The sequence below is a fragment of the Salvelinus namaycush genome, chromosome 5, assembly GCF_016432855.1.
Source record: "Salvelinus namaycush isolate Seneca chromosome 5, SaNama_1.0, whole genome shotgun sequence".
Classification (NCBI taxonomy): domain Eukaryota; kingdom Metazoa; phylum Chordata; class Actinopteri; order Salmoniformes; family Salmonidae; genus Salvelinus; species Salvelinus namaycush.
This window is the reverse complement of record NC_052311.1, coordinates 4,349,398-4,374,842: the sequence shown is the minus strand read 5'-3', so window position 1 is coordinate 4,374,842 and position 25,445 is coordinate 4,349,398. Positions and strand designations below refer to the sequence as shown.

Sequence of the window (25,445 nt, the reverse complement as noted above, 5' to 3'; positions counted from 1 at the left end):
CAAAGCACCGGGAAGGGATGGGGGAATCAAGCCCCAGGGTGCAAAAGCCACCAATGAATGTGTCAATCAGCTTCACCTTAGTGGTTGTTGTTAGTCACGTCTAACACCTTTTCAAATCACCTCATTATAACACACAGTGGGAGTGGATGAGGTCATGACTGCAGGGTAAATTAGTGTATAGGTTATGAACTAATGAATAGTTTATTAACAGTTTCTAAACTACTTATAAACCTTTTTCTACATTATAAAGTATACCTTGACGCATTAACAAACATTGTCAGCATCTCTGCTGCACATTCACATCTTCACATTGATTAGATGAATAGATAATGTTAATTATTTCATTATGACGGCCTTTTTCTTTCAGTGAAAACATACCGGAGAAATCAAAAAAGATGACAGTAGAGAAGATACAACGGAAAAGGACACAGCCAAAACGACACTCATCAACTCTTTCCACCCAACTGTCCTGTTCTGCCCCCTAGCGTTTATCACGGTGAATTACACACAGTATGGAAAAACAACCACGTGCTACTTGTCACTAAAAGCTGTTGTTTAAAAAAATATATATATCTGAGAAGAGCCTTTTGGTATAAATAGGAAGAGAATACACACTAAATAATACAGCTAGAGAATATGACTTCCCCGTTTGTCAGATGGAATATAAAAAGTAAAAAACAATTAACACTAGCTTATTACTCTCGTGTGGCGCAGCGGTCTAAGGCACTGCATCTCAGTGTTAGAGGTGTCAATACAGACACCCTGGTTCGAAACCAGGCTGTATTCACAACCGGCCGTGATTGGGAGTCCCATACGACAGTTGTCTCAGCGTAATCCGGGTTTTGGCCGGTGTAGGCCGTCATTGTAAATAAGAACTTGTTCTTAACGGACTTGCCTAGTTAAACAAATTAATGAACACAATTTACATTTTACATAACCTGCCCCCTAGTGGAGACACTGACACATTTCACACAAACACTTGCAGTTCAGATGCAACTGTTTATTGTGACTTCCTCTCTCCTTCTAGATCTATCCGCTGCCTTCGAAGAGAGGAGCGTTAGCTAAATGATTCAAATAAAAATGTAAAACCAACAAAATGTAAACGCAAGAATAACAAAAAAAAATACATCAACTACCTCTCACATTTAGTACTAGTAAAATACTGATTAAAAGTGCTAGTGCATCAGAAAAAAATATATTTTTTTTAAACACAGAAATGCTTCTGTTTCTTTGTTACTTAAAAAAGTCACAAAAATATCCATTGTACTTGTAATCTGCAAAAAAATAACAAAATCAAACTGCCAACATGGCAATCTATTTTCCATATTCTATAAAACAAAAGAGTATAAACATATTCCAATACAAAGGCAGTTGTCTAAAGTAACTGTTTAAATTGTATATATTGCATTATATTCTGTAATGTCTATTACGTAATAGTGTCTCGGCAGGAAGGTAGATATAAAAAAAAAAAATGTAGCTACTAAGTTTGTACATCTCTGTCTACAACCGCAAGTCAAACCATCAGAGTGAACACTGTCACATCCACCTAGAATATTCTCAGTTGAACAGTAACACAACTATGAGAATGTCAGTTGAGTAATAATCTCAGTTGAACAACAGGAGTCAGTTAAGTCCAACAGCCCATGGCTATGCCCACTGCCCCCCCCCAAAAAAAACAGTCCTTTTGTACGAACACCATACTGCTATAGAAAACATGATGTACTGTAAAGGCACAGCAGGTACAAAACGAGACTAAAAATATTATTTGGCATCAGGTTCCATCAAACATGTGACTATAGCCCTTTGTAAAGGTACCTGGACTTTGGTTGTCAAAGTAGGATTAGGATTGCAAAAAGTCCCGAAACATTCCCAAAAGTCCCCTGCTTTTTCAGAAATCCCACTTGAAGAATTTCAGGTTGGAGGAATCACTCATTATGTATTCCTTCATGATTCTTAGAATCCTCCAGGCAGGGATTTCTGGAAAAAAATACTTTCAGAATTTTGGGAAATTATCCAGATTCAGGCTGCATGTTTATAACCCTAGACAGGATTAAGAGGTAACCCTGACTGCCCCGTTCAGATCAGCTGGGGGAGATCTCAGACACTATGGGGAAGGATGGGAAGGTACAACAGGAGTCTCTGTGCTTCAGTTTAAACATGAGTTGCTCTTTCTCCTGGGTGAGCCTCTGACTGAGACCTGCCTGCCTGTCTAACGCCCCCTGAAGGCCCTGGTGCTCCTTGGAGAGCTGCCTACAGACAGGAGCACAGGGAAGGAGATATATTAGAAGAGTACACATATTTATCAACATTGATAGTTTAGGACAGAAAGACATTGATAATGAGCTAAAAAATAACACATCTGTAGCAAACTACTTTATAATCAATCTTTTGCTGACCTCAAATTACTATTCTTCACCAAAATCCTACATGCATTGTCATAAGTAGACGTAGCACCAAAAACTCATTCAGCATCTATATAAACTACACAAGTTTCGATGGTGAAATTGAATTTTTACACTCAAGTACTGTAAACTGCCATAACTTGCTTCCACTAAGAAATATCCCTTCCACTTTCTCCACCAAGTGGCGCCACATTCACATCTTACGTAAATGCCATAGCCGTTTCCTACATTTGAGTTTGCTTGAACAGAACTTGTTAACTTTGTTAATCTATTTACAGCCTTGCTGCCATGTATTCTTCTACAATGTGACTTCCTGGTAACAACATTAACTCCAGGGTAACTGACTGTTCCAACAGAGAGACAGAGACGGTGTGGATATCAAATGGTCTTACTGTAGAAGGCTTTGATGGTTGTCGATACGAACCCTCAGGTCCTCGTTGTTCTGTAGAACATTTATGACCTGGTCTTCTAGAGACAGATTCTTCTCCACCTGACAGGGTAGAAATAAAAAAGTAAGGACCCAATCAGCAATCAGGGTGGTGAAGACAACATGTTGACATTCAAAGACTTTGTGAAACTATAACCCAGAGTATTTTTTGGACAACGCAGAGCACCTCAGATTTCTTGTTTCTGTTTGATTTCCTCTGTAAAGTGTATTGAGACTGCGATGATGCAGTTTAAATAATGACTTGAATTAGACTATAGCAGAAATCTCAATGAGTCAGGTGCCTGGACTAGTCTGTCAGCCAGTCCCCAGTCCATGTCCCAGTCTCTGTTCCCTACCAGACCCTGCATCTGTAGCAGTTTGTTCCCCTGCGCCTGGATACGTTCACTCTTCATCTCAATGACAAACAGCAGACTCTCCTGCTCCCGCTCCCAGAATGGCCCAGGACTGCCGTGGGCCTGGAGAAAGGGAGGGGAAAGAGGGGGAGAAGGAGAGAGGAGGGGAGAGGGAGAAGGGGAAAGAGGTGTGAGAGAGAAAGGAAGGGAAAGAGAAAGGGAGAGAGAAAGAGAGAAAGGGAGGGGAAAGAGAAAGGGAGAGAGAAAGAGAGAAAGGGAGGGGAAAGAGAAAGGGAGAGAGAAAGAGAAAGGGAGAGAGAAAGAGGGAGCGAGAAAGGGAGGGGAAAGAGAGAGAGAAAGGGAGGGGAAAGAGAGTGAGAGCGAAAGGGAGGGGAAAGTGAGTGAGAGAGAAGGAGGGGGAGAGGAAGAGTATAAAATTAACAACATACTAATGAAACCTGGAGACCAGATGTGTAAAAGAACAGTCCAACTAAGTGAACTGGTTACGGGATCATGCACACGCCACGCAGAAACAAACACACTGTGAGACACGCGCACACACACCTGAATGTTCCGCTGCAGGTCCTTCTTGAAGGTAGACTCGTCAACTCTCTTCTTTAACTGATTGTACACATAGAGCTCTGTAGTCAGCTCCTCTACCTCCTCCTTTAAAAGAAGACCTGCTGGTCAGTACTGTACTTCCTATTACACAGTTAGAAGGGATGCTGTATTGACCACTGTACATCAAAACAGATGACACAAACTGATCAAGTTAAAGAGACAACTAAACACACACCTTCAACGTTTTCTCAGCTGTCTGGTGGGTCTCTGTTAGTCGTTTTGTCTCTTCACTCTGTATTTTCTGCCGTTCTGTAGGAGATAATAGGGATTCTATATGTAACTACACGGGCCGGAATAACGTCAGTCAATGATTACTCATTCTAGAACCAACAGAATAACGTCAGTCAATGATTACTCCTTCTAGAACCAACAGAATAACGTCAGTCAATGATTACTCCTTCTAGAACCAACAGAATAACGTGTCAATGATTACTCATTCTAGAACCAACAGAATAACGTCAGTCAATGATTACTCCTTCTAGAACCAACAGAATAACGTCAGTCAATGATTACTCATTCTAGAACCAACAGAAAACAAAATGCAGTTCCAAAACAAAATAATCAATATGGTTATTAGATCAACAGAAGTTACTTCACATGCTCTAGACTTGCCTTCCAGCTGTCTCTCGTGCTGCTCTGCAGTCCTCTGGCTCTTCTCCCCGTAGAGAACAGTCAGGTCAGCAGCCGTCTCTATTTTCACCTGGAGATGATCAACACAAGGACAGGATTGAAGCCATGTACAGCCACACTTGTCGTAGGAGCTAGACAAAGTGAATATCAAATATAAGCAACAGTGAAATCTTTGTTATATAAACAAGTGTATAATACCAGATGACTCAGCCATAACTCACTGTTGTACTACCAGGTGTATAATACCAGATGAGCCAGCCATAACTCACTGTTGTACTACCAGGTGTATAATACCAGATGACTCAGCCATAACTCACTGTTGTACCAGGTGTATAATACCAGATGACTCAGCCATAACTCACTGCTCAACCAGGCCATGCCAATATGAGGACAGGCAACATTTAACAATCCAACTGGCTGCTACCAACCAATCACTCAATACACCATAAACCTTCCAAGACTTCTCACTTCTCGTTCTTACTTTGTCATCTATGTTTGCACAAATCACTGCCCCCCCCGCCCCCTTCTGGAAAGGCATTGTGATCCCAGAGCAGCCAAACAGGTCTCGGTTGCAACCCAAACTGAACCCTATTCCCTACTTAGAGCGCTACTTTTGAGCAGAGCCCTATGAAATGCTGTGTCCGCAATGACACCCTCTTGCTCTGTTGACAGGAGGTTTATAAATCCATGGCCAGAGAACTATGCAGGCAATCGCACAGGCATCACGCACCCACTGTAGGCAGTCACAATACACACACACACACCAAATAGGCAAAGATTGTGTAATGGAAAAGCATGTGTTTATTATCTCCGACAGCTGTAAAATATATGACTTGACATCATCATGTTACTGTGCTGCTCTGGTTATTCTCGACTTGAAGCTGCACATCCTGGGAACCAGGATGTAGGTAGTAGGTTGTGTCCCAAATGGCACCCTATTCCTTATGTAGTGCACTACTTTTACCAGGGCCCATAGGGACTATATAGGGAATAGGGTGCCATTTTGGACACAAACACCAGGAGACCTCAATTCAAAAAGATACTTTGTGTAATTAAAATGCAAATCCCAATGCAATCCTGCAGGAAGAGCAGAAGGACGTTTTTATAAATCCTGCAGGAAGAGCAGAAGGACGTTTTTTAAAATCCTGCAGGAAGAGCAGAAGGACGTTTTTTTAAAATCCTGCAGGAAGAGCAGAAGGACGTTTTTTTTAAATCCTGCAGGAAGAGCAGAAGGACGTTTTTTTTAAATCCTGCAGTAAGAGCAGAAGGACGTTTTTTTAAATCCTGCAGGAAGAGCAGAAGGACGTTTTTTTAAATCCTGCAGGAAGAGCAGAAGGACGTTTTTTTAAAATCCTGCAGGAAGAGCAGAAGGACGTTTTTTTTAAATCCTGCAGGAAGAGCAGAAGGACGTTTTTTTTAAATCCTGCAGGAAGAGCAGAAGGACGTTTTTTTTAAATCCTGCAGGAAGAGCAGAAGGACGTTTTTATAAATCCTGCAGGAAGAGCAGAAGGACGTTTTTTTAAATCCTGCAGGAAGAGCAGAAGGACGTTTTTTTAAATCCTGCAGGAAGAGCAGAAGGACGTTTTTTTAAATCCTGCAGGAAGAGCAGAAGGACGTTTTTTTAAAATCCTGCAGGAAGAGCAGAAGGACGTTTTTTTAAAATCCTGCAGGAAGAGCAGAAGGACGTTTTTTAAAATCCTGCAGGAAGAGCAGAAGGACGTTTTTTAAAATCCTGCAGGAAGAGCAGAAGGACGTTTTTTTAAATCCTGCAGGAAGAGCAGAAGGACGTTTTTTTTAAATCCTGCAGGAAGAGCAGAAGGACGTTTTTTTAAATCCTGCAGGAAGAGCAGAAGGACGTTTTTTTAAATCCTGCAGGAAGAGCAGAAGGACGTTTTTTTAAATCCTGCAGGAAGAGCAGAAGGACGTTTTTTAAAAATCCTGCAGGAAGAGCAGAAGGACGTTTTTTTTTAATCCTGCAGGAAGAGCAGAAGGACGTTTTTTTAAATCCTGCAGGAAGAGCAGAGGGACTTTTTCTGATCTGCTTCGTAATAATAATGTCCACATATACCTTTAGTAGTGGCTTTGTGGTTCACACTAATTAAATACTAATGCCCTTTTCATACTATTGTGCCAACCCTGTGCCAACTGTACTGTGTTGGCATGGATATTCTCTTTTCACATTGTCCTCTCCAACCCGGTTCCGGCAACTGGAGAGGATATACTGTATAACCAGGCCAGCACAGTACAGTTGGCTAGGCTCTGCTCAGCAAAGTAGTGTGGAAAGGGTACGTGGTGAATGTACACTGAACAAAAATATAAAAACGCAACATGTAAAGTGTTGGTCCAATGTTTCATGAGCCAAAATAAAAGATGCCAGAAATGTTCAATAAGCTTAAAGCTTATTTCTCTCAAATTTTGCACAAATTTGTTTACATCCCAGTTGGTGAGCATTTCTCCTTTGCCAAGATAATCCATCCACCTGACAGGTATGGCATATCAAGAAGCTGATTAAACAGCATGATCATTACACAGGTGCACCTTGTGCCAGGGACAATAAAAAGGCCACTAAAATGTGCAGTTTTGTCACAATGCCACAGATGTCTCAAATTGAGGGGGCACACAATTGGCATGCTGACTACAGGAACATCCACCAGAGCTGTTGCCAGAGAACTTAATGTTAATTTCTCTACCATAAGCTGCCTCCAACGTTGTTTTAGAGAATTTTGTAGTACGTCTAGCCGGCCTCACAACTGCAGACCATGTGTATGGCATCGTGTGGGCGAGTGGTTTGTTGATGTCAACGTTGTGAACAGAGAGTCCCATGGTGGCATGGTATGGGCAGGCATAAGCTACGGACAATGAACACAATTACATTTTATCAATGGCAATTTGAATGTACAGAGATACCGTGATGAGATCCTGAGGCCCATTTTCGTGCCATTCATCCTCTGCCATCACCTCATGTTTCAGCATGATAATGCACAGCCCCATGTCTCAAGGATCTGGACACAATTCCTGGAACATGAAAATGTCCCCGTTCTTCCATGGCCTGCATACTTACCAGACATGTTACCCATTGAGCATGTTTGGGATGCTCTGGATCGATGTGTATGACTGCGTTTTCCAGTTCCCTCCAATATCCAGCAACTTCGCACAGCCATTGAAGAGGAGTGGGTCAACATTCCACATGCCACAATCAACAGCCTGATCAACTGTATGCGAAGGAGATGTCGCGCTGCATGAGACAAATGGTGGTCACACCAGATACTGACTGGTTTTCTGATCCACGCCCCTACATTTTTTTAAAGGTATCTGTGACAGATGCATATCTGTATTCCAGTTATGTGAAATCCATCTATTAGGGCCTAATCAATTAATTTCAAATTGACTGATTTCCTTACATGAACTGTAACTCAGTAAAATCTTAGACATTGTTGCATGCTGCGTTTATATTATTGTTCAGTGTAAATGGTACAGGTATATAAACTCAGCATAAAAAGAAAACGTCCCTTTTTCAGGACCCTGTCTTTCAAAGATAATTCATAAAAATCCAAATAACTTCACAGATCTTCATTGTAAAGGGTTTAAACACTGTTTCCCATGCTTGTTCAATGAACCATAAACAATTAATGAACATGCACCTGTGGAACGGTCGTTAAGACACTAACAGCTTACAGACGGTAGGCAATTAAGGTCACAGTTATGAAAACTCAGGACACAAAAGAGGCCTTTCTACTGACTCTGAAAAACACCAAAAGAAAGATGCTGTAAGGAGGCATGAGGACTGCAATAAAATGCAATGTCCATACTATGAGATGCCTAAGACAGCGCTACAGGGAGACAGGACGGACAGCTGATCATCCTCGTAGTGGCAGACCACGTGTAACACCTGCACAGGATCGGTACATCCGAACATCACACCTGCAGGTACAGGATGGCAACAACAACTGCCCGAGTTACACCAGGAATGCACAATCCCTCCATCAGTGCTCAAACTGTATGTAATAGGCTGAGAGAGGCTGGACTGAGGGCTTGTAGGCCTGTTGTAAGGCAGGTCCTCACCAGACATCACCGGCAACAACGTCGCTGGACCAGACAGGACTGGCAAAAAGTGCTCTTCACTGATGAGTCGCGGTTTTGTCTCACCAGGGGTGATGGTTGGATTTGCGTTTATCGTCAAAGGAATGAGTGTTACACTGAGGCCTGTACTCTGGAGCGGGATCGATTTGGAGGTGGAGGGTCCATCATGGTCTGGGGCAGTGTGTCACAGCATCATCGGACTGAGCTTGTTGTCATTGCAGGCAATCTCAACGCTGTGCGTTACAGGGAAGACATCCTCCTCCCTCATGTGGTACCCTTCCTGCAGGCTCATGACCCTGACATGACAATGCCACCAGCCATACTGCTCATTCTGTGCGTGATTTCCTGCAAGACAGGAATGTCAGTGTTCTGCCATGGCCAGCGAAGAGCCCAGATCTCAATCCCATTGAGCACGTCTGGGACATGTTGGATCGGAGGGTGGAGGCTAGGGCCATTCCCCCCAGAAATGTCAGAGATCTTGCAGGTGCCTTGGTGGAAGAGTGGGGTAACATCTCACTGCAAGAACTGGCAAATCTGGTGCAGTCCATGAGGAGGAGATGCACTGCAGTACTTAATGCAGCTGGTGGCCACACCAGGTACTGACTGTTACTTTTGATTTTGACCCCCCCCTTTTGTTCAGGGACACATTATTCCATTTCTGTTAGTCACATGTCTGTGGAACTTGTTCAATTTATGTCTCAGTTCTTGAATCTTATGTTCATACAAATATTTACACATGTTAAGTATGCTGAAAATAAACTTAGTTGACAGTGAGAGGACGTTTCTTTTTTTGCTGAGTTTAGCATATGATAAACGGTATATGGTGAATGTAAAATGGTATAGGTACAAGGTAAAGGGTATATGAAGGGCTGGAGGTAAAACTCCAGCTGGAGAAGAGGCTAGGGAAACACTAGTGAGCTGAGGGGTTGGGGTGAGAGGTTGGGGTGAGGGGTTAGGGTGAGGGGTTAGGGTAGGGTGCTAGCAGTTACTACCTACCTTCTCAGCAGGGCCGGTCCTTGCCGTTCTGCCACAAAACTAGAATAGTCCCAGTAAGCAAAATGACGTTGAAAAGACAGGTGAAAAACATTTTCCAGACGTTGAAGTTAGGTTCAATTTAGGTTCTGAATGAAAGGTGAAAAATACATTTTATGTACGTTTTAAAAACATATTTTCCAGGTGGTTGAAAAGGTGTCTTTTCTGGATGTTGAAATCAGGTTAATTTCTGGTTCTGAATAAAAGTTTTAAATGCTAATTTTACCGATGTTGAAAATACGTATTTTCCCGATGTTGAAATCAGATGTCTATGATTGGTTCAGATTATGTCTGGACCGGACCAAAACCAATGTCTGTGGATATAGAAATCAAGGCCGGTCTGGACTGCACCAAAAAAAAAAAAAAAAAAAAAGCATCAGCTTGGGTCCGTGCTTATCAAGGTGTAGCCTACAGTGTTGCCTGACACGGAATTGTATGATGTGGTTGGCCTACCATTTTTTAAAACGGGCATTGCATTGGCTTTATTAGTCTTGATTCCTGTGACCAATCAATTTGGCTATTTAAGCACTGAATAGCAGCTACCCAACTTTATCAGGAGTTATCGTGAGCCTATTTGCAATGTGTTTACACAGCAGGAAAACGCAGAAGTATTTTCTTTTTCACTATGATCAGCTTGTCAAAAATGTATGGATACAAACTTGAAGCCTCTGATCATGACAATGGGGTGAGCCTTAGACTACAGATGATGCATTTCTGTTCTAACCAAATAGATAGATAGGATGGGTAACCAGGATGGATAGGTAACCCTTTAAACCATAAATCCACTACTACATTAAGTGTGCTCCGAACCACAGCATCACGGAGAAGCACAGCCGGCCCGCTCATTAGGCAGGATTAGGCAACCGCTTGTGGCGGCAGATAGACGAGGGCAGTATTTTCTGACCGTTGGGCCAGTAACAGAAAGGTTGCTGGTTCGAATCCCCGAGCTGACTAGGTGAAAAATCTGCCAATGTGTCCTTGAGCAAGGCACTTAACCCTAAATGCTCCTGTATGTCACTCTGGATAAGAGCATCTGCTAAAATGACTAAACTGTCTAATGTTATGAGCTCAATTCCCTGGTTCACCTACAGTGCCTTTGGAAAGGATTCAGATTTTGTTAGGTTACAGCCTTACTCTAAAATTGGTTAAATAGTTCCCCCCCCCTCATCAATCGACACACAATACCCCATAATTACAAAGCAAAAAACAGGTTTTTAGAAATGTTTGAAAATGTATTACAAATAAAAACAGAAATACCATATTTCTGAAGTATTCAGACCCTTTACTCAGTACTTTGTTGAAGCATCTTTGACAGTGACAACAGCCTTGAGTCTTTTTGGGTATGACGCTACAAGCTTGGGTTGGCACACCTGTATTTGGGTAGTTTCTCCCATTCTCCTCTGTATATCCTCTCAAGCTCTGTCAGGTTGGATGGGGAGCGTTGCTTCACAGCTATTTTCAGGTCTCTCCAGAGTTGTTCAATCGGGTTCAAGTCCGGGCTCTGGCTGGGCCACTCAAGGACATAGAGACTTGTCCCGAAGCCACTCGCTGCTGAAAAACAGCCCCACAGCAGAACAGAGAATCTTGTTTCTCGTGGTCTGAGAGTCTTTAGGTGCCTTTTGGCAAACTCCAAGCGGGCTGTCATGTGTCTTTTACTGAGGAGTGGCTTCCGTCTGGCCACTCTACCATTAAGGCCTGATTGGTGGAGAGCTGCAGAGATGGTTGTCCTTCTGGAAGGTTCTCCCATCTCTACAGAGGAACTCTATAGCTCTGTCAGTGACCATCGGGTTCTTGGTCACCTCCCTGACCAAGGCCCTTCTCCCCCGATTGCAGTTTGGCCGGGCAGCCAGCTCTAGGAAGAGTCTTGGTGGTTCCAAACTTCTTCCATTTAAGAATGATGGGAGGCCACTGTGTTCAATGCTGTAGAAATGTTTTGGTACCCTTCCCCCAGATCTGTGCCTCGACACAATCCTTTCTCGGAGCTCTACGGACAATTCCTTCGACCTCATGGCTTGTTTTTTTTTCTGACATGCACTGTCAAGTGTGGGACCTTTATATAGACAGGTGTGTGTCTTTCCAAATCCTGTCCAATCAATTGAATTTACCACAGGTGTTCTCCAATCATGTTGTAGAAACATCTCAAGGATGATCAATGGAAACAGGATGCACATTACCTCACTTTCGTGTCTCATAGCAAAGGGTCTGAATACTTTTGTAAATAAGGTATCTGATTTTTATTTTTAATACACCCGTTTTCACTTTGTCATTATGGAGTAGTGTGTGTAGATTGCTGAGGATTTTTATTTTTTATTTAATCAATTTTAGAATAATGCTGTAACGTAACAAAATGAGGAAAAAGTAAAGGGGTCTGAATACTTTCCGAAGGCACTTTACCTTCTCAATGATGTTGTGGACCAGGGCACAGAGCTCTCTATGGGGTTAGCTACCTTCTCAATGATGTTGTGGACCAGGGCACAGAGCTCTCTATGGGGTTAGCTACCTTCTCAATGATGTTGTGGACCAGGGCACAGAGCTCTCCTTGGGTTGTGTCTTTTAGTAGCTCCTCCCTCTCCTGGGTCCCAGATGCAGACAGCACCTCCCGTAGGATCTTCAGCTGCCACTCATACTGACCCAGCTGCTTCTCCGTTTCTAGATCCACGTTCAGCTCCTCCAGAGGGACTTTACCTGGAGGGGAAACCAGGGTTGTATTCAGTAGGTAACAAACAGAAACAGGGAGGGACTACCTGGACATGTCCAATAACAAATGCTTGTTTTACATGGCAAAATCCTACATTACAATGTAGCTGAATATGACCCAGTGCTGTGGTTATCAAGGCAAAACGTTGCTGGAATGTCTTCTCAGATAGAAATGTTGTGAATAGAGCTGACATGATTTCTTATCCTACATGTCTACATAATAGATGTATCTTGTTCAGTATGTTCCACACAGTGGGCAGAGGGTTTGAACCAAACCAGACCTGGATGCAACATCTACTGGTCTGACTAGACGCAGTACAACACCAGTAGAATATACAATCTGTCGCCTATAAATAAAATACCGGGGGAGTGCCGGTCCAACTTCTGAGGAAGTCATGTAATGGACTAGTTTGGTGAACCACGTTCCGAGTGATGATTGACCTTCCTGAGACATGGAGACTTGTGCTAGGTCCACTAGCTAATGCCTAGGTTTTACCTCAGCAGGCTAGGCTAACAGTCTTGTTCACTTAGGCAGTTGTTGAAGGCATGATCCTGAGACCCATAATTACATGGCAACAGAGAACACTTCAAGTACAACAGAGTACACAAGACAGTACTTGTTGAGTATTCTAATGCAGACAGCACTGTGTTGACACAGTGTTTGCAAAGCCATCTCAGTATCCAAAACTGACTGGTTGAAATTAGGTAAATGTGATGTCACTTTAATGAGTAATTCCAACCAGTTTCTGGGAGTAGTGACATCATTTCAACCACCGGGATCATGACAAAGTATGTATCAGTTAACCTTTTAAATGTAACGGCAAAAAGTAGATTTCCAAAATAGACATACCCAAAAGTAACTGCTATTCATGTGTAATTACACGATTTTGACATGCCAAAACTTATGTATATTTGGAAAGACGACATCTGGGAGATGAGGAAATAATCAGAAGAGAAGGTTACATAGTTCAGAATACACAAGATCAAGCACACAAAAAATAACCGGTATTTAGTTTTTTTATTTTGAAAGTCATCTTTCATTGACAAGCTATAAGTGACGTATTGATGCCCAGAGCAGGAAACACATCAGATGGCTTCCACAACATGTGCACAATATCAGAATTCTTTGGGGGGGGATTGAGACCTAACAACTCAAAATGGGTAGATGTTTTAGTAAGTGGTGTCAGGTGTGGTCACAGGACATTTCCAAGTGTCCCTAAACCTCTCCAAAGTGGCATATGTCTGTAAATTAGATAATTCCAGTGCTATTACATATTTGCAATTCCTAAATGCTATTTGTTCAGTATAAAAACTATTTCTACCATATCAACCTCACTCTAACACAACCACAATGTTTTGGGGTGTCCAGGGTAAATTCAAGTGTCCTTTCAACCTCTCCAAAGTATCCGAATTTGGTAACTGCACTGTTTTTGCACACTGGATGTGCCTAAAAGTAACTAGCTACTATTGTTCACTATAAAAACTAAACTTCTACAACACCAACCTCTCTCAAACATCGTGGTGGTTTCAGGGGCACTCTCCAAAGTGCCTGAACATTTAGCCTAGGCATATCTAATGTATTGGTCCCACATACAAATTAACTGTTCACAAAAACAATATAAAAAGCAACAGATAAACAAAAAATATATATTTAAAAAAAAGTATTATCAAACACAAACTTGGTTACACACGTGTCCTTCACAATTTTTTTTTAGCAAAAACAAATAAGCTGAACACCTTACAAATGGCATTCGTGTTTGTTTTACATCCCAGGTGTAGATGATTAGATTTCACCCTTCACAGCAGCTTGTGCATGTCGTGATAGTCTTTGAAGCAGTCCCTCTCTGCCAGGAAACAAAAAGTGAACTGGCATTTCTGACATGGTTACTTCCCTAAAGGCAGACCTTGACCGGCGGGGGCACTTGCTGGGGAGGGGTGGCTCCCAAACATCATCCAAATACTCTGCTTCCTCCTGTGGTGAATAAAATAAAGGAATATATTGTTGTAAGACAAACAGAATTACAGTTGACTAAATTTACAAAAAAACATTACTGTAAAGTAAAAACACTATTTGTACAGTGACTCACATAGGTGTGAAGCACACACACACACTCACTCACTGCAAACAGTAAAACTTTGGAGACAAAGCCAGAGGTGAGAACCACAAATAAACAATGGCCATGAGAGAGTTTAGTGGCCTCTCCAAAGTTACAAGGATGAAACTTAGAACAGCAAACTAATATGAAACAGACAATAACTACTTTGGAATGATTTAACATTGAAATGACTTGTTACATAGGCCTATGTAAACTAAATCCAAAGCACAAAAAGCAGACAACTTATAAAAAACAAATACATATAGTAAATAAGCTATATAAAGTCATGAAAATAATGTACTTACAGATCTAAAAGTGGATCCAATCCTTCTAGAAAGCAATCTTTGTCGGCCAAGTCGAAATCCTTGTTGTCCAAATGGCTCCCCTGATCCGAGTCCGTCCAGTATTTTATTCAAAGCTTCTATGTCGGTATACTTACTCATAGCGACCTTCTTTTTAGCTTCCTGTTCAATATTCTTAGTTCTTACCTTTCCCCCCCCCCTTGAGAAGCAATCTTTTATGTTAAAGCGATGAAATATGTTTACAATGTAATTGGTGCGTCTCGTGTCTGAGCCAGGTAACAATAGTTCGCATTACGCATAAAAAGGTTCTAAACCTTGCTTTATTCCACCCAGGTCAACTGCATATCCCTGAAAAGCTTATCTCATTGGCTACAAGATTGTCAAGGTGCCATAGTAGCCAATCCCGTGTGTAATGAATGCCTACGGGGTGTAAGCAGGCAACGTAATTTTTTTGTTGTGCAAAGATAGTCACTCGGTGGACGTTCGACGTGGCCATTAAGTCATACATCAGATAACATTAGCAAATAGACTAGATTTGTTTCTACCAACCTAAGGATTAAACTTCATACCCCCACATATGGCTATAGCTCAAACACAGACCTAATCGAAGCTTACCTTGTAAGATGTTTGGTGAAAACTTTGTGTAAAATAAACATTTTGACTCTCGGGGCCGGTGATCAATAACGGTAGGTCACAGGCAGAAAAATAACACACCGTCATGATCTGTGGAGTCCCGGCTTTCGATGTGTATCGACGTATTCCATGTTTATTTAGTTTATGCTTCACAACGCTAACCGGAATGTAGGTAGCAGCCATCTTGAAATGAGGTCGTCGGCTCAGCCTGCCGTTATACATTCGGATGCTCATATATATTAGCAAATCACACCAAAGATTTTAAGGAACAGCTCAATAGCCAGGATACTCAGCTTTCCGCAGACTGAATACCGTTCTCATACCAGACTGAATTGAACTAAACAGAGTCCCCAAATATGAATCAAACTCACAATCCTGGAGTTGCAAACACCATGCCACTGCCAATTGAGCTATACAGGAGGACAGTTATTATGTACGGGTTATTAGTGGGCCCAATAATAAAGAGGACACGTCAGTATGGGCGCCTAGCTTTTATAATGCTTCAAAAGAGGCAGATTGATGTGTAAAACCCTCGGAGATGTAATAAAGAAACCCGGACAAGCAGTAGGAGAGGAGGAGTCACAGTGTCAGTCTACAACACTACAGGAAACCACAATACTCACCTCCTCCATCTTGATGGTTGTTGACCTTCCTTCTACAACACTACAGGAAACCACACCACTCACCTCCTCCATCTTGATGGTTGTTGACCTTCCTTCTACAACACTACAGGAAACCACACCACTCACCTCCTCCATCTTGATGGTTGTTGACCCTCCTACAACACTACAGGAAACCACACCACTCACCTCCTCCATCTTGATGGATGTTGACCTTCCTTCTACAACACTACAGGAAACCACACCACTCACCTCCTCCATCTTGATGGTTGTTGACCTTCTACAACACTACAGGAAACCACACCACTCACCTCCTCCATCTTGATGGATGTTGACCTTCCTTCTACAACACTACAGGAAACCACACCACTCACCTCCTCCATCTTGATGGATGTTGACCTCCCGTCTACAACACTACAGGAAACCACACCACTCACCTCCATCTTGATGGATGTTGACCTTCCTTCTACAACACTACAGGAAACCACACCACTCACCTCCTCCATCTTGATGGTTGTTGACCCTCCTACAACACTACAGGAAACCACACCACTCACCTCCTCCATCTTGATGGTTGTTGACCCTCCTACAACACTACAGGAAACCACACCACTCACCTCCTCCATCTTGATAGTTGTTGACCCTCCTACAACACTACAGGAAACCACACCACTCACCTCCTCCATCTTGATGGTTGTTGACCCTCCTACAACACTACAGGAAACCACACCACTCACCTCCTCCATCTTGATGGTTGTTGACCTTCTACAACAGTACAGGAAACCACACCACTCACCTCCTCCATCTTGATGGTTGTTGACCCTCCTACAACACTACAGGAAACCACACCACTCACCTCCTCCATCTTGATGGTTGTTGACCTTCTACAACACTACAGGAAACCACACCACTCACCTCCTCCATCTTGATGGTTGTTGACCTTCTACAACACTACAGGAAACCACACCACTCACCTCCTCCATCTTGATGGATGTTGACCTTCCTTCTACAACACTACAGGAAACCACACCACTCACCTCCTCCATCTTGATGGATGTTGACCTTCCTTCTACAACACTACAGGAAACCACACCACTCACCTCCTCCATCTTGATGGATGTTGACCTTCCTTCTACAACACTACAGGAAACCACACCACTCACCTCCTCCATCTTGATGGTTGTTGACCTTCTACAACACTACAGGAAACCACACCACTCACCTCCTCCATCTTGATGGTTGTTGACCTTCCTTCTACAACACTACAGGAAACCACACCACTCACCTCCTCCATCTTGATGGTTGTTGACCTTCCTTCTACAACACTACAGGAAACCACACCACTCACCTCCTCCATCTTGATGGTTGTTGACCTTCCTTCTACAACACTACAGGAAACCACACCACTCACCTCCTCCATCTTGATGGTTGTGGACCTTCCTTCTACAACACTACAGGAAACCACACCACTCACCTCCTCCATCTTGATGGTTGTTGACCTTCCTTCTACAACACTACAGGAAACCACACCACTCACCTCCTCCATCTTGATGGTTGTTGACCTTCCTTCTACAACACTACAGGAAACCACACCACTCACCTCCTCCATCTTGATGGTTGTTGACCTTCTACAACACTACAGGAAACCACACCACTCACCTCCATCTTGATGGATGTTGACCTTCCTCCTACAACACTACAGGAAACCACACCACTCACCTCCATCTTGATGGATGTTGACCCTCCTACAACACTACAGGAAACCACACCACTCACCTCCTCCATCTTGATGGTTGTTGACCTTCTACAACACTACAGGAAACCACACCACTCACCTCCTCCATCTTGATGGATGTTGACCTTCCTTCTACAACACTACAGGAAACCACACCACTCACCTCCTCCATCTTGATGGATGTTGACCTTCCTTCTACAACACTACAGGAAACCACACCACTCACCTCCTCCATCTTGATGGTTGTTGACCTTCTACAACACTACAGGAAACCACACCACTCACCTCCTCCATCTTGATGGATGTTGACCTTCCTTCTACAACACTACAGGAAACCACACCACTCACCTCCTCCATCTTGATGGATGTTGACCTTCCTTCTACAACACTACAGGAAACCACACCACTCACCTCCTCCATCTTGATGGTTGTTGACCCTCCTACAACACTACAGGAAACCACACCACTCACCTCCTCCATCTTGATGGATGTTGACCTTCCTTCTACAACACTACAGGAAACCACACCACTCACCTCCTCCATCTTGATGGTTGTTGACCTTCTACAACACTACAGGAAACCACACCACTCACCTCCTCCATCTTGATGGATGTTGACCTTCCTTCTACAACACTACAGGAAACCACACCACTCACCTCCTCCATCTTGATGGATGTTGACCTTCCTTCTACAACACTACAGGAAACCACACCACTCACCTCCTCCATCTTGATGGATGTTGACCTTCCTTCTACAACACTACAGGAAACCACACCACTCACCATCTCCATCTTGATGGTTGTTGACCTTCCTTCTACAACACTACAGGAAACCACACCACTCACCTCCTCCATCTTGATGGTTGTGGACCTTCCTTCTACAACACTACAGGAAACCACACCACTCACCTCCTCCATCTTGATGGTTGTTGACCTCCTTCACCGTTTTCTCCTCCTCCTTCGCTTTGTTTTTCCTCTAAAAATATAGAGAAAAGACAATGTTGTCATTGATCAACTCTGGTCTAGTTCACACAATATTAAACATCGTCTTATTTAACCGTATCTGGTTAAATTAGAGGAGATTATGGTACACAAAATACCTAGAGACAGTTCTCACCCCGTTTCACTTTGTTTTTCCTCTACAAGGAGAAAAGAGTGTGTGGTCTGATATAGGCATAATGTATTCCTATATCTCAACATATTATAGATATACCAAAGTACTGAGAATACCTCAACACTATGAGAGACGTTTTGAAGTTACCAGGGAAACCATAACTTTGTAAACTAAAGCAGGGTAGGAGCTTATGTAAAGCTTCTGATGGGTGCTTGACCCATATTGCTCTCTTACAGGGAGTGATTAGTACCCACATGACTGGAAATGAATCATTTGTTTGTTCAAAAGTTATATAACATGTCCATGCTACAGTGTTCATACTATTTGTACAATGTGATACACTGATTTACTTCAAACTGATCATACCAGTACTTATGGAGTCTTAATAAACATTTCTGCATTAGATACATTACGTTGGTGTAGAAAAAGCTATACTAGGTGAGCATAGACATCTACACTAAGGACTTAGTGAGGTCAATCATAACTGTCTCTGTAAATAGGGCAATTCTAGCATAGGTCACTCCTCTATACCAAACTATTCCTAAACTGTCAAACAATACCAAGGTTCCTGACATTACTAGGATACCAGATCACACATTACATTGTGTCCTGTCCTCACTGTGTATACTGAAGAATTAAGTCTGTGTAGACTGTAAAAAAATAAAGTTGTATTGTCACAAACAGCAGATAGGTGCAGTGTAATGTGTTGTTTTACAGGGTCAGCCATAGTAGTATGATAGGTGTTGTTTTACAGGGTCAGCCATAGTAGTATGATAGGTGTTGTTTTACAGGGTCAGCCATAGTAGTATGATAGGTGTTGTTTTACAGGGTCAGCCATAGTAGTATGATAGGTGTTGTTTTACAGGGTCAGCCATAGTAGTATGATAGCTGTTGTTTTACAGGGTCAGCCATAGTAGTATGATAGGTGTTGTTTTACAGGGTCAGCCATAGTAGTATGATAGGTGTTGTTTTACAGGGTCAGCCATAGTAGTATGATAGGTGCGCTGGAGCAAATTAGAGTTAAAGGCACCGGAAGATTTTTCACTTTGACGGCTCAGGCATTCAAACCAGCGACTTTTCGGTTACTGGCTCAACGTTCTAACCGCTAGGCTACCTGCCACAATACCGTATGGCGGTCCATGGAGACCAGCCTCCTCCTGACATAACACAACGTTATTCCACCACCACTAACGCTGTATAAACACACAGAAACACGCCAAACATGGCGTACCAGTTTTATTTGTGCCTGGAAAACAGAGTGTGTGTCCCAAATGGCACCCTATTCCCTATATAGTGCACTACTTTTAACCAGAGCCCTATGGACCCTGGTCTCATATGGAGTTCACTACAACGGGAAGAGTGTGTCGTATAGGACACTAGCCCAATAAATACCATAATATCCCAATAAGAAAATCTAATTTTCCAATAAAAACTATAATATCTAATATTCCAATAAGAAAATCTAATTTTCCAATAAAAACTATAATATCTAATATTCCAATAAGACAAGTGACTCCAGGAAGACAATGTAGAGACCAGTACAGCATGAGGTTCGTTTTATTACCTTCTTTAAGTCCCAGTAAAGGATCTTAAATATACAAGTCCAGGAGCATATGTTGAAGAGGGGCTGGAAAGGCTCTCTTTAACACGACCATAAATCACATCTTCACTTCCTTCTCAGTATGCACATCCCAAACGGCACCCTATTCCCTATATAGTGCACTACTTTTGACCAAGGCCAATAGACCAGTGCCCAAAGTAGTGCACTAGAGAGGGAATAGGGTACCATTTGGGACAGACAGCCCATCTCCACAGTCTTTTTAAACATAGGAGAAACTGCAACGTGGAGGCATGTCTTCACTGACTAAACTCACAGGGAACATCCTAGCCCCATGGCAAACTGTAGCCTACACCGGACTCCTAATGTTTACAAGTTCTTCCTGGCCCCAAGAGTACAAGGTTAAGATTGAATGTTTTGTGAGAAACATCTAGTTCAGCTATGCTCTCACAAGAGTTGAAACTTTCCAAGAAGAGTGTAGAATAAAGACGTGTCCTCTCAAAGGGCCATACATAGGAGACAGACATGTACCCCAGGCTGATAGAACTAGAAAAACAGCCCCTAAACTCAAAAGGAAATTCAGAAAACTAAAACCACATCTTCAATACAACAAAGGACATTCAGACTTAGTTAATAAGGGATATTTAATTTAGACTGTGGTTGAGTCTAGCAGAGAAACAAATGTTCCTTGAGATGTCATTAACACTTGGCAGAGTCTCTTCATGTGGCATTTTCATCATGGTCCATATGGAGCCATATTGCTGTGTGTGTGTGTGTGTGTGTGTCTCTCTCCAGGCCCTCTCTAGCAGAACTTCACACTTCTCCAGTTGCTTACGTCAACCAGCCAAACAGATGGTTTTGTGATCTGCCCTGCAGAAGCTGCCGTACAGCTTGCCAGTGGCTTGCAGTACCTCTAAGTCCTTGCTTACTTTGTGTAGAAGAAAAATATTTTCAAATCTCAAGGAGAGTTAGGAGTGTTTATATCAAGCACCACCAGGTACCATTGATAAATGAAGGAATCCACTCACATAGAATATTGGCTAAACAATCAAATAATTCCCTCTGCTTTTAAACTGTAAGTGGTCTCACTTATCTGGCAAACAGACACATTGAAATGAGATCCCCTCCAACTCAACGATTTATCTAGTCTACCTACTCAATGCCCCCGGGAAGTAGTACAAATCTGGGGTATCATTTCTGGATGTCACAAATCTGGGGTATCATTTCTGGATGGTACAAATCTGGGGTATCATTTCTGGATGTATTATAAACCTGTGCCACTGGTTGTAAATGTCAAAGAGGCAGTACTAGTACATTAATTAACTGTAGCCTAAAAACTACATTTAGTTGCATATTAAATATTACAATTGCTATATCCACAAGTCACTTCCGTTTGTAGTCATTGGTAGACGTCATAGAAAACATGAACTGATTATGTAAAACCATGTAGAAACACACAACAACTCATATGGCCAGAAAGTAGAAACTTTGACAGATGACTACGCAGGCTACAGGGTGTCAACAAATACAATGTACAATTTACTGGTGATGACGATACAATGACACAGTGTATCAATGATCTCATCCTTCAGTGTCATCAAGTGACTGTCAATGTCTGGCCAACCTGCAATTTCTTATAAGTAATTCGGGAAGAATTACATCAGATGAGTCCCGCTCCGCTACAATAATTGACAAGTAATTTTCAAACTCGTGGGATAGTCAGTATCAGAGGATCGACTGCATGTCTTAAGTTATTTTCAGTTGTTTCAAAACGTAGAACACTTTGCACAAATTGACTGATAGCCTAAATCACGCGTTTCAAAACATTGATGTTAATGAATGTGTAATCTCGGTTGTAAAATCCACGAGATGAAAGCACGTGGGAAATTAGGCTAAACTAACAAACAATTTTGCTTGATCTATTTAAAAGGTTATCAACACGCCTGTGTTGTGCCAGGAATCGGTGCGACAATGGCAGAAACAATAGCAAAACAGCACTTGGTTCGCTAATTAACTTCCTAGATGATTTCACAACAAATATGAATAAATACATTTTTTTTTGCAAATTCCGCCACACACCTTGCTGTGGCTGCAACCCATGCCTGCCCCGCGTCCACTCGTCAACCCTACCAGTCCTTTCCTAGAGTTACCAACTCTTCTGAACGCCGGGATGTGGTCGGGTCTCTCAAGACGTCTGTGCAGCTCACTCACAACAACTCACTCAAGTCTACCAGATGGGCGGTTATTTTTCAAAACCACAATCACTGATTTTAAAACAATCTGGACAAACCTAAATACCCACGCTCAAGAAGGGGAAACAGTGTAGAAGTCAGTGGATTGCGCATCCTGTTGCGCACCATTTAGGGTTGTGGGTGTTTCAAGTCTATTGATTTGAAATTTTACCGTAATACACCGAAAACACGACCCATCAGACAATACAATGATTTACAACGCAAATAATAGGTTACCTTATCATGCGTTTCATCCATGGAAAATGTTTCCTTTTGCCTAAGCTATTTAATCATAGCAGGCCTATAATGTGCCCCGGAATATTGAATTCTCACTGTAATAAGACAAAAATAAAGAATTGTACGGATTGATATGAATCTGTAATTTTGTTTATAATACATGTTGGGGAACAGTCCATGTGAAAAACATACAAACAAGTCCATGGAAATGTAATAGACACAGAGTAGATCCATCCATCCATTCATTATCCATCCATCCATCCATCCAGGGAGGGAGGGCTGTGAGAAGGGCATGGACCATGGACCTTCAAGTTTTTACTTTACAGACTAACTCCTTCTCTGAAGAGGAGGTCATGTTGATCTTACAGGGAGGGGTAGCCAGCTGTAAAGACTCCATATCAAAGCCTTGCCCCTGTAGGCTGCACATAGCCCTCTGGGATAACTTACCAACCTACAACATTTCATCCTGTCCCATAGCTAAGAATTATTGTTGCCCTCATGACTTACAAATCAAATCACAACAAATTGTATTTGTCACATGCTTTGGTGTAGACTAACAGTGAAATGCTTACTTAAATTCCCAACAACGCAGAGAGAAAGAAAATAGAGAAATATTAGAAAAGTAAAACATGTAACAATAAAAGTGATAATAAATATACAATGAATAACGATAACTTGGCTATATACACGGGGCACCAGTACAGAGTCGATGTGCAGGGGTACGAGGTAATGGAGCTAGATATGTACATATAACTAGGAATAAAATGACAGATAATAAACAGTAGAAGCAGCATATATGATGAGACAAAAACGTTAGTGGCTGTTAGTTTACAATCACATTTCCCAACGGTGACATCGGTTAAAATGCAAAACTACAAGAGGTTAAAACAGATATGCCTCTGACAGTTGGCCCTCTTACAAAAATAACTTTCCCTGCAATTAACATTCAATCATTTCAACAGTGGACAAAGAGATGTTATCTCATTGATATGACTCAAGACACGACTTTGAAAGTTGCCCCCCTTACAAAATACCTATATTATCTCAATCAACAATGACATGATTTCAACTTTAGACAATAGAGACAGTCTCTTTCAAAATAGAAGACAAAAAAGATATAAACAAAAGACTACAGAACAATGTATTTCAGTGTCGTTCTTTACTCTGACACACCAGCTGTCTTCTTCACAACCAGGCAATGAGTTCACTGAAACACTGAGTCTATTTTTGGCCTTGGTCTCTGCTAAGTTTATACTAAAGATGTGTCACCTCTACAGTACTAAAGGCCAGACCATAGATGTGGTACCTCAACAGTACTAGGGCCAGATCATCCGTGGAATCCCTAACACTTTCATTTTTTTGTCAAAACCCTGTCTATTTATATATAGGTTAGTGAGCTCTAATCCCACATGAAAATATACAGCAGTTGTTCATTGAGAACTGTGTGTGAACAGTGAAACTTTCCACAGCAGTAGCAGCTGCAGTGTCTCAGTTACCACTGGACCTATAGGCCCAGGACACACTCCGGTTATACAACTGATCTGCAACACATTTGTAACAATGGTTATGACACAACTGATATTTTTTTGTGATACAACAGAGAGTTTGTCTATCTAAAAACGTTTACACAACCATTGTGTGGTGTCTCCACAGTGCTTGTGTGATTATTGTTGTGCAGAAAAAAAAACTCTGTTGTATTACAACCATTGTGCCAAATGTGTTGCAGATCAGTTGCACAACGTAAGTGTGTACAGGGCCATGTAATTCCCTTGGTTGCAATCAGAGTGACAAGCTGTCGGATGCAATGTCGAGTTTGCAATGCTTTCTACAGGATAAACAATATGTCATTGTCATTCTAACATTTATTCAACACAATCTGACTAAACACAGAGATCATCTGGAAGGGTCATTGTCGTCGGCAGGCCTAATCATTTATCTGAGAAAGAGGGCCTCAATGTACACTGGAACGCTGGAAAGAGAGAGGCCACATCCTTCCTTTTCGTTACTAGTCACTAGGATAGGACATTTTGACTCTCTCAAAGTGATGGTGGAAAGGAAAGATAAGATTATAGGATCATGCATTTTTTAATACCAACCCTATAATCCTATGCTACAGTGCTGATCACTTTGAAGACCGGGTGTATTAAGGGAAAGACTACCAGTTATAGAATGAACAGTAGACTAAGACTATCTAGTTCATAGTATGTGTGAACAGGGTGTTTTTTAACGTAAGAGCCAATAACTGTTTATGCATGCTGGATACTTAAGTTTCACACCGACTCACAGAATACATTTTCTCCTTTGTATAAGAGTTTATGTGATACACTTGAACTGCACTGTTGGTTTTAAGGGCTTGTAAGTAAGCATTTCACGGTAAAGTCTACACTTGTTGTATTCGGAGCATGTGACTAATAAAGTTTGATTTGATATGTGAAACTCCATATCCACCATGTATGAACACTTATTAGGGTTTAAAATCCCCTATTCACAAATACAATGAATTCAATAGTTTTACACCAAATATTTGGATTTTTGAAGTAGTCTACTGTAGCCTAATAGACATTGTCTTTGAAGTGATCAGCAGTATAGTGTATGATTATAGGACTTGGTATTTGGAAAGGCATGCCCCAGCCCTAGAATAAACAGAGTGTGATTGTCAGGACATAAAGGGAAAGGCA

At 42.0% G+C, this 25,445-nt stretch overlaps 2 protein-coding genes and 1 long non-coding RNA gene across 4 annotated transcripts in view; all 3 read right to left on the bottom strand.

Moving 5' to 3' along the window:
- LOC120048907 (probable E3 ubiquitin-protein ligase MID2) overlaps positions 1-25,445 on the bottom strand; it is a 1,198,409-nt gene that overhangs the window by 1,056,159 nt on the left and 116,805 nt on the right. The gene's annotated exons all lie outside the window — the stretch shown is intronic.
- Positions 986-22,530, bottom strand: LOC120047859 (coiled-coil domain-containing protein 69-like). The gene is made up of 9 exons (XM_038993415.1): positions 22,379-22,530; positions 18,537-18,603; positions 12,046-12,230; positions 4,416-4,503; positions 3,979-4,052; positions 3,747-3,848; positions 3,186-3,305; positions 2,795-2,892; positions 986-2,250 (listed from the first exon to the last, which is right to left on the bottom strand). Exons 1-9 carry the CDS (start codon positions 22,397-22,399, stop codon positions 2,082-2,084), a joined length of 924 nt encoding a protein of 307 aa, XP_038849343.1. The 5' UTR covers positions 22,400-22,530; the 3' UTR covers positions 986-2,081.
- LOC120047866 lies at positions 13,242-18,403 on the bottom strand. Of its 2 annotated transcripts, XR_005476941.1 has the most exons (4): positions 17,754-18,403; positions 15,960-17,518; positions 14,644-15,896; positions 13,242-14,214 (listed from the first exon to the last, which is right to left on the bottom strand). It is a non-coding gene; the product is annotated as an uncharacterized LOC120047866 (long non-coding RNA). The 2 variants fall into 2 exon arrangements; XR_005476940.1 differs by having other exon boundaries at positions 14,644-17,518.